The 19303-nt window shown below is 45.7% G+C and overlaps 1 protein-coding gene across 4 annotated transcripts in view; it reads right to left on the reverse strand.

Moving 5' to 3' along the window:
* The window catches only part of LOC118770917 (extended synaptotagmin-2-A-like), a 42207-nt gene extending 30437 nt beyond the window's left edge, over positions 1-11770 (reverse strand). For all 4 annotated transcript variants that reach the window (XM_036518692.1, XM_036518691.1, XM_036518690.1 and 1 more), the window contains exon 1: positions 10784-11770. In XM_036518692.1, the coding sequence (XP_036374585.1) occupies positions 10784-11188 (405 nt within the window). In that variant the 5' untranslated portion in view covers positions 11189-11770. The remainder of the gene's footprint in view (positions 1-10783) is intronic.
* Between the last annotated feature and the right edge of the window lie 7533 nt (positions 11771-19303).

The raw sequence follows: 19303 nt of genomic DNA on the forward strand, positions 1-19303 counted from the left end.
GGCACAGACAGAGGCACAGACAGGAGGCACAGACAGAGGCACAGACATGGGCCCGGACAGGAGGCACAGACAGAGGCACAGACAGAGGCACAGGGGCACAGTAAGGGCCTGATGCTACGCCTCTTCCCCCCAGCGCTGCTTCCTCTCACAGTAAATTCTGTCTCACAGGCTCATTTCCTGGCTGCTGCCCTGTTCTACTGCAGCTCCTCTCTAAACCACCACCATCCATCACCGCACTGTGCCCACAGACACAGCGCCGAGCAAAGCACCTACACACACACACACACGCGCGCGCACACACACACCTACACACGGCACCTACACACACACACACACACACACACACACACATGCACGCACGCGCGCGCATGCACACACACACACACACACACACACACACACCTACACATGCCACACACACACCTACACACGCCACACACACACGCGTGCGCACGCATACACACACACACACACACACACACACACACACACACACACACACACACATGCACGCACGCGCGCGCATGCGCGCGCATGCGCACACACACACACACACACACACACACACACACACACACACACCTACACATGACACACACACCTACACACGCCACACACACACGCGTGCGCACGCATACACACACACACACACACACACACACACACACACACACACACACATGCACGCACGCGCGCGCATGCACACACACACACACACACACACACACACACACACACACACACCTACACATGCCACACACACACCTACACACGCCACACACACACGCGTGCGCACGCATACACACACACACACACACACACACACACACACACACACACACACACACATACATTACACGCACAGGGCACTGAGTGACGCCTCTCCCATATCCACAGGCCACACACCTATGCACTCTACCTCCACCCTCGCAACCCGCCCTTCTCTGAACACGCAGAGTGCTGCCACAGAGCTGCAGCTGAGAGGGTGTTACAGCAGGACAGCGGTGTGCTGTCGTGGCAACAAACATGGCTCCTAACCCAAACTCTGTAATCTCCTCAGTCAAATACCCATCTGTTTTAAACAGATTTAAAAAAAAAAAAACTGGAAACTAAGCAAGTCACTCTGGATAAGGGTGACAAAGGAGGTGACAGCAAGCTGGAAGGAAGCCGCCCGCCCCGTAGCGTCACCGCTGGTGCGACTGAGAGAGCTGCAATGTGCCGGACGCTGTCGGGTCAGATCACCAGGCCGTGTAGGATGTGGCCGCCTCAGTTATGTCTCACTTCTGGGAGCCGGCCTAAAACATTCAGACAACTATACTGTGAACAAGCTCCACAGTGGTCACATGGGAAAACACAGCTAAGGTGTTCTCCGCTGGGCCTGTTCACTGTGCTTACATATGCATTACAATGCTCAGTGTGAGGGTGAGAGAAGGATCTCTGAAGTCACTTTATTAACACTTCAGAAAATACATGAACTAAACTCCTAAACTCCTGAAGAACTCCACAGAATAATGTATACCAGCTTGTTAGTACTCTGAAACATTTTTGTTCAAATAGATGCAAAACAGCATTTTACTCAGTGCTGAACAAATTCTACAGTAATTCTCCTTAATCATTTTATTTTGCAATTGGAAGCCACTAACGTAATCAAGATTGAGAAACTTGAGATACTGAAGCATTAAAGTATAATTACCAAAAACTGCAGAATTTCTGTATCATGTCAACAGGTTTGATAACATGCAATGCCTTAAAGCCACAAATAAATGTTTGCAAATTTCTCAACAGCATTTCTGCTTTATGTAATCATTAAAGGGCCAGGTAAGTTAACAGCTTGGTAAGAGTACAGAAAATCTTTGTTGTGCTTGGAGGTGGGGCCAGGCATACGACTGCTATAAGACCTAGCCTACACTCAGCTTTGAACATTTCTTTTTCCTGTTGACCTTGACCATTTGGTCACAATTGCAGGAAACCCATTCCACGGAGAGAATTCACCCAACCGTGACACACTGGTGCATTTCTTCCTTTTTAGGACCTGTGGCCTAAAAATACAGTCACCCAGGAGGCTGGTAGTGCCTTGAGAAAGAACTCGTCCCACTGAGACGCACTGGAAAAGAGGAGTCTTTCGTGCTCAGAACGGGAGACCGGCCAGCCCGTGACTCACACTTCTGTTATTTCCTGAGAATAAGAAAGGTCTGCAGAAGAGAGTGGCTGTGAGAATGACTGCACAGAATCTCCCAGCTGCCCCGATCCTCTCCGTGTCTCTGATTTCGCGACAGGAGCTCAGCTGACCTCGTTACATTGTGCTATAGCTACTACGCATCTTGGAACAAGGAGAGTAAGGGGGGATGGCCCAGTTCTTCTACTGAAAACAATCTTTCCTAGAGCGCCGTTTCCTCACGGTTTTAGGCAGAAAACTGGACAAAAATCGGTCTATGTATAACAGACAATTCTGTTCCAAGTTTCGTTATTATTATGATTTTTTTATGCCACTGACATTTAAACAAATCTACAAAAAGAAGGCTATTTAGTGCACATGGAACTCCAACTCAGCTGTGCAGGGATCAAAGAAACTTTGCATAAACCCCAAAAAGACACAGCTATTTGTATCTGTAAAATAATGTCTAACATATTGTTATTAATAATCCAAAACCAACATTACAATTCACAACATTCACGACAAATATAATCTTTATTTTTGCACGCAATTTGACTAGATTTTTCAGATAATGGAAAAAAACACCAAAGGAAAAAAATCTTTCAGACATCGACGTATGATGGCTAAGCTCAAGCAGTGAAGTTCAGAGCTGAAAAAAAAAGCAAAAATCTCACCATATTGAGAAAGAAACCACGAGACAAGGTCTCAGTGCAAGCACAAAAGGCCATACTCATTCATCTCTTTGCCTAACCACCTCACACACCTCCCATACCAAAGTTCACCTGTGACAGTTCATTTATAATAGCTGTGTGGCACTGCATTTCCATACCGTAACTGTGTAGCTCACACCATGTCCCAGAGCTGGCCTGCGAGGTCTACTGCAGGATTCCTAACCCAGCAGCACAGATATCACCAGGCAACCCAGAATAAATCTCCAGGCTGGGTGATCTCACAGAGGTGAGAAAGTCACAGCGCTGGCGACAGTACTGGCGAGAAAATGCCTCTGACTATAATTACATTTCTTTATTATTGTCATTTAGCAGACGCTCTTACCCACAGCCCCTTACACAGTTGACGATTTTTACATGTTATCCATTCATACAGCTGGATATTTACTGAGGCAACTGTGGAATAAGTACCCTGCCCAAGGGTTCAACAGCAGTACCCCAGCTGGGAATCGAACTGGCAACCTTTTCTTTCGGTTGCAAGCCCTGTTCCTTCCCACTACGCTACGCTGCCCAGGAGTATAATGGAGTACTGCTGTATTTGTTGAACACCTCATAGGCAGCCCACTGCCGCGGATGGCATGTCAGTCCCCGAACAGCACACGTGCCGCCCTGAAGTCACACTACCATGTCGCAACTGGCTGCAGATCCTTGGAGGGCCAGCTGGGCCGGGGTCAGGCTCCCCTTCAGCTGTCAGCATGCTTACGCAACGGCACGCTGTCAGCGCCGGCCCACAATGCAACGGGACAGCTGGCACAGTAAGCCTGACTGCCTCAGTCTGAAGGGGCAGGCCCCCTCTCAGTGGTTTACACAGCACTGAACGTGCGAGCGAGTGAAACAACGCCTCTCATTATTAAAAACAGAGACAACGTAACGTCAATCACACATTCCTTAGGCCTGAAAGGGCTGGGGAAATGATGAAAACAGATGGCAGCACTGTGGCATGGTGCTAGGAGCCGGGCTCGTAGCTGAAAGGTTTCCGGTTTGATTCCTCGTTGGGGTAACTTTGCAGTACCCATTGGGCAAGGTGCTTAACCCACAATTGCCTCAGTAAATATCCAGCTGTATAAACAGATAACACCTGGAGCATTTTTCTCTTGACGCACAAAGTTTGCATTGATGGTAACCAATTGGCAAGTGATGGGAACCCTCACTATGCCATCTTGACTTGAATGCGAGTCTAGTGGCTGCGTCAGACTGGAAGTCATTACCTTTCAATGAGAGCTCTGCAGCCAGGTATAGAGGGGGTTTTTCACTCTAACTCTACCCTGCGCTTCCGCACAGAGAGCATGCTCATTTCTGCCATCTGGGAATGCCCCGAACTTAATGACAGCATGCAGCTGATCTCCTTTCCAGACTGGCTCCGCCCACTTCAAGCATCACTGCACCCCCTCCGCGTTAAGCCAGGCTTTGACCTTAACTCAGTGTTAGCGTATCGTCAGCAACCCCGCAGCGGGTCAGTTATGCAACAGAATGAGATTTGCAGCATTTCCTGACATCTGCCCTATGCATAGAACAAACAGAGACAGAGATAGCGGGCGGTTTCCCAATCTTCACAAACAGCGGCCACGTTCTGGGGACACCCCCCGACCCCCCCACCCCTGACAGACCTGACCGGCAGCTTCTCCGTGTAATATTCAAAACCTGGCAACCCGCCCTCCGAAGCGCATGTAAACGATCCATTCAAAATTTGAGCAAGCAGCCGAGTCACCAAGCAAGAGATACCGCAGCACAGCGCGGCCGACCTGACTCTCTCGCGCTATACATAGGCCTATCGGATAGTGCGGGAGGTAACAGGATCACCGCAAGGGCCGAAGAGCCGCGTTCTGAGAAATATCATATCGCAAACAGTTGTTCGAATCCATGTGTAGGGCACAGTTCACAGATGCTGCTCGGAGGACACCGGCGTATTGATATTCCTCCGTTCCAAGGGGTTGGGATTACTTTGGACACTGACACGAAGGCTTCCTCCAAGGGGAAAGTCTTTCTTAACACCAGTAAAGGAGCAAAGGTTTGCATGAGAGCGGGAAGTCTGGCTCGTGTTTACACAGCGGCACCGCTGCCAGGGCGTCGCTCCGCGGCCAAAAAACAGGGTCGTTCCGGCGCCCGTTACTGGTGTCTCTTGTGAGGAAGTTCTGTGAACGCGGTGATGGAGATCAGAGCGGGCAGATGAGGGCAATGCACAGTCCTGACTGCCACTGATAAGACAGCGGAGGGAGCGGAGAAGCATGATTGCTTCCTCTCATAAATTTGCTTACTGTAACAGATAACAGCAGGCATTTTTTTTTTAGGTGGAGTTAAACAGAATACCAAGTCAAACAGAGTCAAGGACCCTGCTGTAATGCTGAAGCGTGACAAATTTCGCTGCACTGTGTCATCAGAGCTGTACGTTAAAACGCCGTCTTGAAATGCCCGCTACGGCTCAGCCAGCACACAGTCTCTCTCTCTCTGCAGCCAGAACCAATGCTCACTCCCACCACTGCCAGCCCTCCAAGGTTACCAGAGGGCATGCAGCATAAAGACCTACTTCCTACACTGTCCTGCACTGCACCAGACCCCGCCCCTCCAGACGCAGACATTCTAGAAGCAGGAGGGGCCGGTGACATCACAATCACAAGCACGGCACAGACTGTACCTGACGTACAAAACACTCCTGTTTTCAAAGGTTTTAATGGCCCTTTTAATTGCATCTGCAGAGCAGTACCCTGATCAGCACAACACAGCACCCCCCCCACCCTTTACCAGGTTCCTCCGCCCACTGGCTCTCACTCGCCTGGAAACAGCCCCACCCACGTACTGATGGTTTATGCGGTTTGCTGTGTTCACCGTTTTCGGCTGTTCAAGACTCTGCATTGGACGCACTCTGTATTCCTCCTTTGTAAGTTGGTCTGGATAAATGGCTAAGCAGCCATAAATTTCACCCTGAGCTCTCACGCGGTTCCCTTAACGAGCGAGACCCATCAAGACTGAGCGAGGAGTGAGGACGTCGTACAACCGCACACACCCATGCACCTCAACACAAGTTTCATGAAAAGCCACTTCGCTGACACCCAGTACATTGTTTTTAGGACGGGTTTCCACAAACGTGGCAGCTGTTTCATCTCAGGAATCAGCAGCGCACCGGTTAGCTAAATACCCCCGTCAAAAGATTGTGTAAGCAACCTGATATACAAGCTGACACAGTTCAGGTCACCTAGTCGGCCGACTGCCCAACGAAAATTTCGAGCTTGGCTGCGCACACGCTGGTCATGACCCAAGCAGAGCGAGACACTGTCCCCTGACCTCCACTCCTGGACCTCAAGCTGGACCACGCCAAGAGCACAGAGAGCTATTCGTGTAAGAGTAAACTGCTATATTACAACAAACAGCAGGCCACATGCACAAGAAACATACTTCTAACTGTTAAACTGCTACAACATTTTTGGAACCGCTGCAACATTTTTGGAACTGCCACAACATTTTTTTTGCGCACGAAAATATCTCTAGCTTATCTCTCCCTCCCGCTGTGGCATTTCTGTAACCTAACTCTGCCTTACTGTTGTATTTTCTGTGTGTAGGAAATCGTTCTTGCCAAACTCTCCCCTTCAATAGCATTTTTGGTGTGTAGGGACTGCTTCTAGCCAAACTCTCTCCTGCTGTTGCATTTTCAGTGTATAGGACCCCCTCCTCCCTCTTGCTGTAGCATTTTTGGCTAAGGCAGTTGAGCTGCAGCCCAAACTCCCAAGCAGTCTTCATTCCTGGCATATTTGTTGTGAGAACAGGGACAGAGGACGGTGCGGCTCAGAGACAGAGGCTGCATTTTTTTTTTTACAAGAAGCTCCCACTCCAGTGGAGCTGGAATCCAGACACACTCTGAGGTGCAGGGGATCACGAGAGAGGGGTCTGAGTAACGTAAACACGCTGCACCTGGGGCAGCTTCTGCACGACGTCATCGTCCTGATTTAGGGAGCTGTTTCAGTGCAAATACGTCATTCCTGAGAAAACCTGCGTGCCGGTGACATGACGAAGCCTCGTATTTGGTAACCTGGAGACCGAGAGAAATACTAGCACTGGCTGAGATTCCCGGGAACGCAAGGTTACAGGCACACGGCGATAAGGCTGAGACACCGAGAGCATGTTCATGTGAACTCTGCAGGGAAGCTGCAAGAGCCGCGTTGCACCATTCTTAGACGGCCGTGTGTCCGGAGGCAGACGTGTTGCTCCATGCTGATACCCAAGCCCTGGCTGATGGTGTTCGTCTTGGCTGAGCCAAACACGCACACACACACACACACACACACACACACACACATACACACACACACACACACACACACACACACACACACACACACACATACACACATACACACATACACACATACACACTCGCACACTCGCACACTCGCACACACACACACACACACACACACACACACACACGGTAAACGATGGGCGAGCCACCAGGGCTGCTGTCAGCAGCCAGTTTAAAAATGTACCTGCTGGAGAGAGTCTGGGAGGCTGGGATACCTCCTCATCACTCCCAGCAGAACTGGAGCTGTTCCTCCTATCAGTGCACTTCACAAACAGAGACAATATGGAACGCCTGCACCCCTTTAACCAACCAGAACATCTGCCCCGAGCTGTCTGACGCTCGCAGCAGCTGTGTGAAACATTCATGAATTCTGTTGAACACTCATAAATATTTTGACAAACAAAGGTGACACAACTGCCTCTGAATGACTTCCAACACCTGAAGCCCTTAGCTGTAACCACTAGCTCTGACTCATAGGCACAACACGCTGGTAGGCTAAACTATTTACATATTGAAAGCATTGAAAAATTCCGTTTTATTCCAAAAATAGGCTTAAATTGCAAGGCCAGCTGTGATTGTCCACGCAATTTCACAAGGCCCAGCCACTAAAATGACTCTGTGAAATCAAAGTTATACTTAGACTAAGTGTGACCACCACTACTCTCTACTTCCTGTTGTCACAGGAAGCTGTCTGTCAGTTGAGTTCATGTGCGGGTCCACACTCTGGGAGTGCGTCCACGAACAGACCCTGCGCAGGACTGTCACACAAGGAAATATGAATATATGTTTCCCATTGATTTACGCAAATATCAAATTGGAGCAGGAGCGTAGCATAGTGGTTAAGGAGCAGGGCTCATAACTGAAAGGTTGCCAGTTTGATTCCCTGCTGGGGCACTGCTGCTTGGGCCAGGTACTTAACCCATAATTGCATCAGTAAATATCCAGCCGTATAAATGGATAACATTGTAAAAACCTGTAGTTGAAGTGAAGTGACTCCGGGTAAGAGCGTCTGCTAAATGCCAATAATGTAATGTAAAGTGTTTTATTCATTTATTGAACAAAGTGGCCTGTTTATATACTGTGTTTCAAATGAAATCTTAAGCTCCTGTGTTCTAACGTGAAAACTATAAGGCAATGATCTCACGTTGCTTCTGAATGACTCCTTGTTTAGCAGCTGCCATTGTTTCTCAGCAAACTGAACTAGGGTATCTTTGGAAGGACCTTCAGAGCTACTCCGCCAGGTCAATACCCAACTAGTGCACATCACCACTGTATATCCCTCACAAGTGACCAACAGCTGAACAGTACAGGCCTCCCATACGGACAGGCGCCACAACCACAGGCTGACCCACTGTTCTGACCAACAGCGCTGCTTTTCAGAGTTTCAGACGGAATGAGGGACAGAAAGTTCTCACGCAAATGTAATTCTCCTGGATTAGGTCATCTGACAATTCCAAAGTGGCCAGGCTTAGAAACCGACGGGGTAAATGATCCAACATTGACCAATGATGAATAACAAGATGTGAATTTAGCCAGCTGGAAATCAGACTGTTCTAATCCCACCTTGCAATTTCGTGAAATTTGGACGCTTCTACACAGAGTTTTGGATTTCATTGTTCCTTCTGTCCAAGAGCGTACAAAGATATATGTCTGCATGAATGAGTGTTTGTATACACACCAACACACACACACACTCCCACCAAAGACATGTCTCCAAGCAAGAGCTGCACAACCACTCTCATCACTCCAGGTAGCTGCAAACACACAGTCACACAGACAGACAGACACAGACACAGACACACACAGACACACACAGACACACACAGACACACACACACACACGATAGCTAGCAACAGCAGCACATCACGCAATTCAAATCCTACATGTTCCTCACTGTCACTACCGCGCGACGCCACCGTTTCAGCACTAAAATAACAGCATCAGTTCCCCAGTGGCATGTCCCCTTGGTGCCTAATTTAAACTGTTGAGACCACTGCGTGAAGCTGTAGTTAGAAAAGGCTTAGCCTCACACCACCTCAGAAAGACAGCTGCAGTACACTGGCGCTAAAGACAGCCTGCCGTGATCCTCTCCTCCGTGTTACTGCAATATAAACAAGAACCACAAACAACCAAAACCAAGAATTTTTTTTTTTTTTTAAAAAGATGAACCGTTGCCTTATGTCAATCAACCCTAGCTGTGGTTTTCTGGTGTGTAACACACTTCCTCCTGATTTGATAACCACTTCAGTAATGTGAGGAGCTCTTACAGACTCATAGTCTATTCTAATGATTTTCAGGTGAATACAGGCCTAGCTTAACCTGCGTAGCAACCTTGAAAGGGTATTAAGCCCTGTTAAGTTTAAACAGTCATGAGTAGACGCTATCATAAAGCCATGTGCAAAAGACATCTTCTCGGGGAAACTCAGATTCTAAGATGGTTTATTTTCAGCATCGTTGCTGAACGATGATGCAACCATAATCTCAAACCATCATACCTAATTCCAGAGAATGTGTGGTTAGAACGGTACAACTATAACATCATATGGTAGCAAACATTCTTTCACTTTGTAAACAGAAGAATGTGGACAGGTTTGAGAAAAATCAAACATAACTCCAGAGTCATTTTTTTTTAAAAACACAGAAATCTATGCATTTAAAAAAGTTTTACTCTATATGTGTGGGACAGTACTAAAAAATGCATCATCGGTTTTACCATCACCAGTTTTGGCTGTAAGAAAGACACCTTTAATAGGGTCCTAATACGTTTAAAAACCCAATATTAATATCAAGGTTGTTTTTTTAAAGATAAACCCATAGTCAATTTTACACAAAACTGAAAACATTGCTGTTAAAAACAGTAACAGCTTAAAAAATGAAACCATACATGGCACATGGATATGGCCTTTTCCTATATGAATGCAAAGGGAAGTGACATCACAATTTTACAGGAGGGAACGAAAAAACACGAAAATTAGACGCATTGTCTAAGAAAACAGTCTGCTACGTGTAAAGAGAATTAAGTAGTTTCCCGAGGGGATTACTTAATATTTCCTTCAAACTGATGTTTTTGTGGTTCAATAACGGTACCAGCAAAGAGAAGAAAAGTCTTCTTAATTTTGCCAAGACGCACGGGGGGCATACCTTGAACTAACTGATGTTTAATCAGAACAGGAAACAAGCTTTGCTAGCAGGACAAGGCATAACGAAGCAGAAACATATCAGAGATGCAAATATTAGCCTTAGCTCCCAAATGTCCTTGTTCTAGACAACAAAAAGTACACACACGTTTTAGCCTCTACTATATTTTCTGATATTTTTTATGGTAATTACTACACTAGCAACTAAAGCAATAACTTACAATGCAGATTAATTAACTGACTGTAAAAAAGTTAAGAGTTTGCCCCTTTTCTGATGTTTGGTGAAAGTCGTACTTGATACAGACTGAATTACCGCTTCGGCGCAGTTTTTTCATGTGCTCCTACCGATAAAAACATAGAAACATAGACACCTACTATCACAACTACGGTAGGTGGCCAAATTTTTTTTGGCTTGATCCGCAGGGTATGCCCGCTGTCTTAAGCGGTGTTGAAACGACGTTGCTCACTCACCCATGGTGGCAGTTCCGAAGTTGGCACACTTTGGCGCACGGTCCTCTCTTCGTGCTCCAAAAACGCCAAAGCTCTATTTATCCGGGTGTCCTTGTTTCCTTTGTTTTTCCTCCACCAGAAAAACGCCGCAAGTCCAATTAAAACCCAGCTGAAGCTGAACTCGAAATATCCCAGCACGTAAATGGGGAAAATGATGGCGAACGTCTTGGCGAACTGCATCCACATCTGGGTGACATCGGCGATGGCGGACTGCGGCTCCTCGCCGGGATCCACGGGGCTCGGCAAGTCCGTCTTGGCGCTGGCGGTGCCGCTCGCAGCGGCTTGTCCGTTTTCCCGTGCGTGTCCCGGGGAGTTCGCCTTTAGCGATTCGCCTCCTTGCACTGCACTCTTTGCCTCGCCACTCATTTCAACCTTGCCCGAAAGTTTCCAAACAAATGTCAAAACCAGCTAAAAGTTCGCTGGCGATGGTGAGTGGTCGCTTCCCAGACCCAGTTGCTAGCAATCCTTTATAGCTACCAAGCTAACACGTTTCTATACTTGCTTATAGCTAGCTAGCTATCGAGCTGAAAGCTATCTTTTTGCTATCTCAGGCTAATTCAATCACATACTTTTCTCCAATAGACGTGGTTACCATCAGACACCTTCGCCAGCCCCCGCAAGTTGGGGGCAGGAATTACTTTACAAGATAGCTAATAATCCACGTTGCTAGCTGGTGACCTAGCTGTACGGTTTTTTGTGAGCATTATTTATTTTGAATGTCAGCTGATATTGGTCTTACTCGTTTCCGTCTGCGACATCAGTAATCCCTGAAATTCAGTGCGCTGCCCGGACCGTTCACTGCATGGCGTCTCGCAGACTGGGCTTTAGCTTTGCAGAAAAGATACCGCTGCTGACGTCTCCTCCTCCCTCTCACCACATCCTGATTGAAAACTGCGTTGATTTCGCCAACACGCGTTACTCCGCGGGTTCATGGTTCACCCCCCTCTCCTTTTTTTCCAACAGGAAACTGTCATTGCAAGAGCAGGTCAAACTCAGAACCGCTACGGCTGCATACACAGGGCTCAAAGCGCCCCCCTGCGGATAGCTGACTAACCTCACCCCCAGTCAAACTGGAAATGCAAGTGAAAATATCGAAACGAGCACTGCGAAATCACCGAAGGCTGTAGAGGTAGCCGCTTCCAAATTAGCAGGCACATTTACTTTTTACTAAGTTCTTGGAAACTTGCTTCAATACCTTTGATGACTAGCATATCTAATTACCGCAGCAATTTGCCATGGGTATTGGCTAACTAACGTTCAGTAAAATAATATCAGTACAAGCAATAGGATTTTCACATAGATACAGTATGCTTGCCTGTGTGTCTCAGCAATAGAAATGTTCTGCTTTTAATTTTGCCGTTATCACTTCCATCATATTTATGTGTTTGACTTCTACAATGACACCAGAAGTAACAGTCTTATCCTCATATCTGACTAGAATCCAGTGTGCCCCCAACATTCTGAGAGCTTTTGCTTTCAGTTTCTTCTAAGGTTTGGGCAAAGGCGATCTGACCGAAAAGATTGGACTTACCTCAACTGCACACCACTAAGTACACCACCCAAAAAATGAGGTTGGAATTCTGAACAGGCATGCTTTAGCTTTACCACCTGAGTGCGGCAAATGGACCAATCTCTGGCACAGATCATTTTGCCCACTGCAATGCATCATGGGATGCTTGAATGCAGGTGAGTTGGGGATGCTGTTTGCTCTCTCACTTACTCAAATTTGTCAGAAAACATATTTCAGACAGTTTGCTGTCATCTAAAAAAACACTCAAACTGAGATCTAACCACTCTGATGCTGCACCGTGTCCAGGCAAGCTGAGAGCAAACGCACAATCCCTCTAGAAGACTGATTCTCAAGTGCAGCGGTGTGTGTTTATACACATTTCCCCTGATGTCACTGGGAAGACTAACACTCTCACCCACCCTTGAAAGGTCACCTGGATGTTGACCCCTCAGCCAGCCCACAAAGCTTGCTCAGTCTGGTTATGCTTGTACCTCATGCATAGACTTGTGAAAGCTGACATTCCAAAAGCTTGAGATGTGGTCCTTGAGTTTTGCCCTCAGATTCCATGGCGAGGTGTCAAAGCCCTGCATCAAAAACAGTTTGCTAATGACAGATATCATAGTGTGAAGATTTCCCATCGCTGGAGCAATACTTCCAAACTCTCTCAATGACCTCATTACAGTTTATGCTGCCTTTGTAAAAGGAACCTGCCTCTGGAAAACAGCAGTTTTCTGTAGACTCACTGTGGACTAAGTATCAGGAAATATGAGTGACGTGTGTTTCACTGGGGCAGCGATGGCCAGATTGATAGCCTATATAATCTGCAGAGGCTGGAATAAGCCCTCCCAGGAGGTTACACTTTAGCCTTCGCTGTAATGTACACACACCGTCACCTGGAGCCGATTTTGCATGGTTTTGTGTATGCTACACAGAGTTAGCATTAGCATAACATCTGAAGTAATGATTCCCTGTGCCTTCTCTTTCAGGCTGGCACTTGATGCTACTGGCTTTGGCGGAGTTAATGTTTGCAATGTGGGTATCACTGCGATGCCACAGACACAATGTTCTGCTCTAACCCCACGGAGTACCCCCTCCAGTCTATTTACACCACCATGAGCAAGTGGGCGGCAGTGTAGCATAGTGGTTAAGGAGCAGGACTCATAACCGAAAGGTTGCCGGTTCAATCGCCGCTGGGACACTGCTGCTGTACCCTTGGGCAAGGTACCTAACCCACAGTTGCCTCAGTAAATATTCAGCTGTATAAATGGATAACATTGTAAAACAACTGTAACCTATGTAAGTCGCTTTGGATAAAAGCGTCTGCCAAATGAATAAATGTAAGTACTGTCAGACTGAACAGTGCATGGAAGAAGGCTGCTATCACCATCCACATTTATCGGCGTTTCAGTGAAATATGCCACGTCAGTCTCCTCCAGCTTTGAAGAAAAGCAGGAGAGGTATGGAAAATTTATGATTTTGATCATTTGCCCTTCAGGGACTGAATAACCCAAGGGTGTGATATGCGATGAGTAGGAGTTGAGATCTGAATGCCACTGCCTGCAATGATGTTGAGACCCTTTGGCCACTAGATGTCACTGAAGCCCCAACCTACAGAAATGTATTACTTCAAATGCAACAACATGTAATAACTACACAATGGGGCGATCATGCCAATTTGACCATAGTTTGAACGTTAATGGTAATTGATCATCACTATTTGCGTTGAAACCTGAATGTTAAAAAACGTTGCTGCTCAAAAAAACAGGAAAAATCTGAGTTAAATGAACAAATAATAATAATGGAGATGGAATAATGGAGATGCGTTGTCACACTGTAGATAAACATATATAAAATATAAAAAGGTATGTCATTTACTCTGTGTTTATAAATGAAAGTCCAAGATGAGCAAACTGAAATTAAACATTTATCGAAGGTTCTGTAAATGAGGACACAGTAGAAACCTATATTACTTTTAAACAGAGGACTTTGGGAAGTATTCTGCTTCAGTGAGATACCTTTCCCCCTGAGTCCCTGTCAGTATCTCTGCCTTTTCTTCTTCTTATTTCCTCAAGAGAGATGTTCTTCACGACAATATATCGAAAATGTGCCAAAGATGTTTCCTGTACTGTTCATACTAGGAGCAGTCTGATTGTTAATATTCAACATTAATAGGTAATGTACAGTAGCACTAAATATTTTACTGAACAATTTGTAAATGAGTTCTTGGATAGGGGATAATTATTTAAGTTAAGCATTTACTCTGGAAATAACATGTTAAACTGCCTATAAGGGACAGCATTTGAGATGCGTGGAGGTGGGTTCCTATAGATAGTTATAGATGGTCAATTTATGGAGCACAACAGAAGCTAGCATTTGGACCACATATGATTCAATCACAACAACAGCAAGCTCAATGAGGCCACACACACCTTGCGCCAAATAAGAATACGGTCACTATCTGTGCACAAATGAGGGAGCCCTGTTCTAAAATGAATAGCATGGTGGCTTTGAGGATGTGGATGGAGAAACGGGATGGAAGAGGGGTGGCGTGGGGGGGGGGGGGGGGGGGTGGGGGTGGTTCTTTTTGGCCGGTTTAGATCTGATACCCGCGAACGCAGCGGATAAAAGACCCCAGCTCCGTTCATCTGCGCCGCGTCGGGGAGGAAAGCGCGGCGCGAACGAGGAGGGCACGAACATTCCTGCGCCCTTTGAGAGCGCCCGTCTGAAATGCCTTATCTTTCGCAGCGTAGCGGAACCCGCACGCCGCGCTTCCCCCAGAGTCATCCGAGCGCTTAGACTACAACACGCTGAATCCGAAACCCCTTCATTTTAGAATCACTTTAGGGTCATCTTTTGTTACAGCAGAGGGGACACACAGGCACCAGAGTTAGGCACAAGCTTTTGTTTTGCACAATTTAATGAGAGAAGGTTGCAGTAAATGGAATTATAAATCAGCACTTGTCATGCTCAGAGTTTGTCTCTGGGTTGCCAGTGGGGTGAAGTCCTACTCATTAAAGGAACAATGTGGTGTAGTGTAATGAGAATCTTGTATTTGCTCATTAGTTGGTGTTCATTTTACTAGTGACAGTGAGCAGTTAACAAAAGAACACACACTTTAAATTAAAATGTACCAACATGCCTTTTCGCAAGTTTTGAAATTCATCTAAAGGGCTTCAACATGGAAAGTTTGAAGACTTTGTGACATGAAAACTTTAAGAGATCAAAAAAGTTAAAAAAAAAGTACCCACCAAAAGAAAAAGTACGCTTGAATAGTTTTATAAGTTTGTGTCTGTATGGTTTATTATTAATGTTTTATACATCTGAAAAGTTATGTTTTTTTGCTTAACTTTTCCTTAATCCTAATAAGTGCCACATGTACAGTTCATACAAGGTGTTTATGCAGCAAATACATAGCAGGTTTGTTAAACTTTGTGTTCTCTGAAGCTGAGGTTTCAGTACCTGGATAAAATCATTTCTAAATGCATATGCCTGTTTGATAAGTATCCTGCTTTTTACTTTGAAGCTTATGACAGTAAAAGTTCATGTTCAGCACTGAAAGGGTTTTCCTGACAGAAATGGGTTTGCATTAAATAATTATTCTGTAAAAGTATGACTTTAAAAGCAACCTAATGTGATTACCATGATTCTGCCACACTCATAATGAAATGAGATTATAGGGTGGTTGCCTTAGTACCAACAAGTTTGTTTCCGCATTGAGGATAATTTATCCTGTAAGGCTGTGCAAATACCAAAAACATGTAGCTTTTCAAAGGCACTGCAGTGGCTTAATGCTTTGCAAAAAAAAATCTGAATCACGCCCATAGCAAGTAAATGAAACATCAATGTCATTAATGCATTTCAATATGCAGATCTTTAATAATATGAACTCTTCCTTGGCAAACAATGTGGAATGTTCTGGAGACAGCCCATCTTTGAAGTTGACTCATGTAGAGCAAACACGTGAACACGCTGACACAAATTGCTTGAATTTAATGAAGCCTTTTGAGAAAATGTTACGTATCCGCCAAAATGACTATGATCATCGCGCCAAAATTAAAAGGCAGTAAATAACAGTTGTAATATTTAGCAAGAGAAGAGATCAAGGAAGTCATGTCACACTCTGGCCTTCTCCTGTCTGATGGATGGGAGGCCTCAATTAGACATGCTGCAAAGTTTGTCATTTAGTCACTCTTCTGTTTCTGTCTCATTGAGGTTTAATAACATTACAATGTGAACAACGTAGCATCTAGCAACCTATCTATTCATTTGATACATATGCCAGCTATAATATTAGCCCATCATCCTATTTTATCTACGGGTGATTGAACCTCATTTCACATAAGTGTTCCCCCAAAGAGATTAAATAAATTATTTATTCTGCTACAACTATGTTTAGTTTTTTTCTTCTCTAAAAAACTTCACATTAATTGCTGAAGTTGTTGCACTCTAAAATCCCACAACAGTATGGTTTCAGTGCTCTGTATCTTCAAGGTTTTAAAGGATTATGGCAGAAATTTCAACAGGACATTGTGTCAGAAATCTGTTGAACCGCATGGATGGAGAAGGCCATTTTACAGAACGGTCCGTGCTGAGCTACGCCTGCATAACTGAGGAGGCGTGGCCTTTGCATTATGTATGTGAAGAGCTGTGCTGTTGGAGCGATGCACGCTGAGTCAAACTCAGTTTTCAGCAGAGCGCCCCCCACTGGGTGCCCAGAGCACGGTCAGCTCCTCTCATTTCACAGGGAGCAGAGGTCCTGCAGGAAGGCGGCGGGAAGCTGAAATCTCCAGCGGACGGTCTGTCACTGCGCGGTGACGGCCGCTCACAGCTCAGCGTCGGGGTGGCTTGGCCTGGCTGACTTCTGGCCCCAGAGAGATGAGTCTGCTTCCTCAGCAACGACATGACACAAGCACCAGTCAACCGAGCGTTGCGAATCCCAGCACGGACAGCATTGCCCCCCTGCCAGTTCCTACAAAGCCCTGTTTGTTGTGTGTGTTCATGTTTTTTTTTTTTTTTTTAAATTGGCTCAGGCTTTATATTACATAAGTGGCTGTTATTTTCTCTTGAATATTCAGGATAAGCTGAATGAGATGCGTATGAAGTTTCCTGACGAGAGCAGGGCAGTCAGCCATTCTAAGCCCGTTGTTCTGGCTGTAGTGTGGAGCATTTCCAGCAGTGTGTCAAGCCTGGCCTTGCCCACCCAAGGGCTCTTCCATTATAAAAGACAGCAAGCTATTTCATGCATTTATAAACGGTCAAAGTAGCCTCTTCTACTCTTTGCCCCAAGGGTCAAAGTTAGCATTATCATAGCATTTTCATGGGCAGATACAGTCCTCCCACCCACTTGCTGTCCACTTTGGCTAAGGGGGTTCATACCCCAAAAACACTCCCCCTATGAATCAGGCGTCTCTTTCTGTTGTTCTTCAACGAATTACACAACATAGTCGGGCACTGTTACGAACACGGCGCTCTTTTTTTTCATTCGCACAGACTAATCGCTTAATTGTTTTGATCTGGGTCTCTGTGGGAACTCCCAGGGCACGGAGAGCAGGGCGGCGTGGCGCTGTCCCTGCCTGAACTATCAGCTGTGCCCAGCATTCCGCGCCAGTAGTTGGACATTAATTGCGGGGCATGTTCGTGGCCGCATGGCTGTAGCGTACTGTCTGCCGCTGCCAGCGCGCTTCTGTCAGAGGCTTTTGCAACACCCTACTTGCATTGCTTTGCTCCGTTGGAAGCCCGGTGTCTCTCCTAGGCATCACTGTGCCCTATTACAGGCAGTCTTTTGACATCATTATATAGGCTTTACATGTAGCTCTTGCTGCTGTGGCTCTGAGAATATAGCAAGATCTTTAGCACCATCTAGGGAAATTAAACATGGCTTGCGCCTGTGTTGATGTAAAGTTAATTTAGCCTATAGGTCTATGTTTAAACTCTAAAGCAAGTATGCCGCTCACTGTACATTACAGTACATTAATGTCATTTAGCAGGCGCTCTTATCCAGAGCGACTTGCGTAGGTTACAGTTTTCACATGTTATCCATTTACACAGCTGAGTATGTACTGAGGCAATTCTTGGGTAAGTACCTTGCCCAAGGGTACAGCAGCAGTGCCCTGGTGGGGAATCAAACCGACAACCTTTCAGTAACGAGTTCTGCTCCTTACCACTATGCCACACTGCCGCCACTGTATAGTTGACAATTAAATTTAATATAATGTAATAATAATATACAGTATATATAATTACCTAACTTGTACTGATTACATTATGTATTAATTACCTAACCTACATATGTCAAGAAGCACCTGGGATATTTGTTTCAACAACTTCCTCGGTCTGAGAGCTGATTTGAAATGGATTCATGCATCTGTCATTGGCTCCTTCTCCTGCTTCCCTCTGTATTAAGTATTTTGCTCCCTCTCATCTTCGGCCCATAATTTATGTTTATTCATTTATTCCATGCTCTGAGCCTTTATATGACATTAGAACAATACTAATGTAGTTTTTTGGTGAAGCTGTTCTGTTGTCTCAAATCTGGCTTAAAATAGCATCTGCTTTAATGATTCAGTTTTAAAATAGCTGAACCTCTGCTTTAATCATATTAGCAGAGTACGCGCAACAACTAAATATGAAACAATTTAATATGTGGCCATATTAAACGGTTTGATCTTGGTCTGGTGGGGAAATTGAGATTAAGCACCTGAAAAATTCATTAGTGTATGAAAGAGGCTACAGCTCCTGTGCTTAAATTTGACTCTCATCCAGCAGCCCTATATGGTGATTTAAAACAGGTTTTCAAGTATGAGACAGAGCCTCGGAACAGAAAGGAGCCATGGCGTTTAAAGGGTATTGTCTTTAATCTAATGCTGAAACAGTCAGCTGGAACTCTGCCGCTGATTTAGAAAGCTACCCCTGCTGCCATCTGTAAGAGACAGTCACGCCCCACGGTCCTCAGAACACATTATACCCTAAAA

This window comes from Megalops cyprinoides, chromosome 24 (genome assembly GCF_013368585.1).
Source record: "Megalops cyprinoides isolate fMegCyp1 chromosome 24, fMegCyp1.pri, whole genome shotgun sequence".
Taxonomy (NCBI): Eukaryota; Metazoa; Chordata; class Actinopteri; order Elopiformes; family Megalopidae; genus Megalops; species Megalops cyprinoides.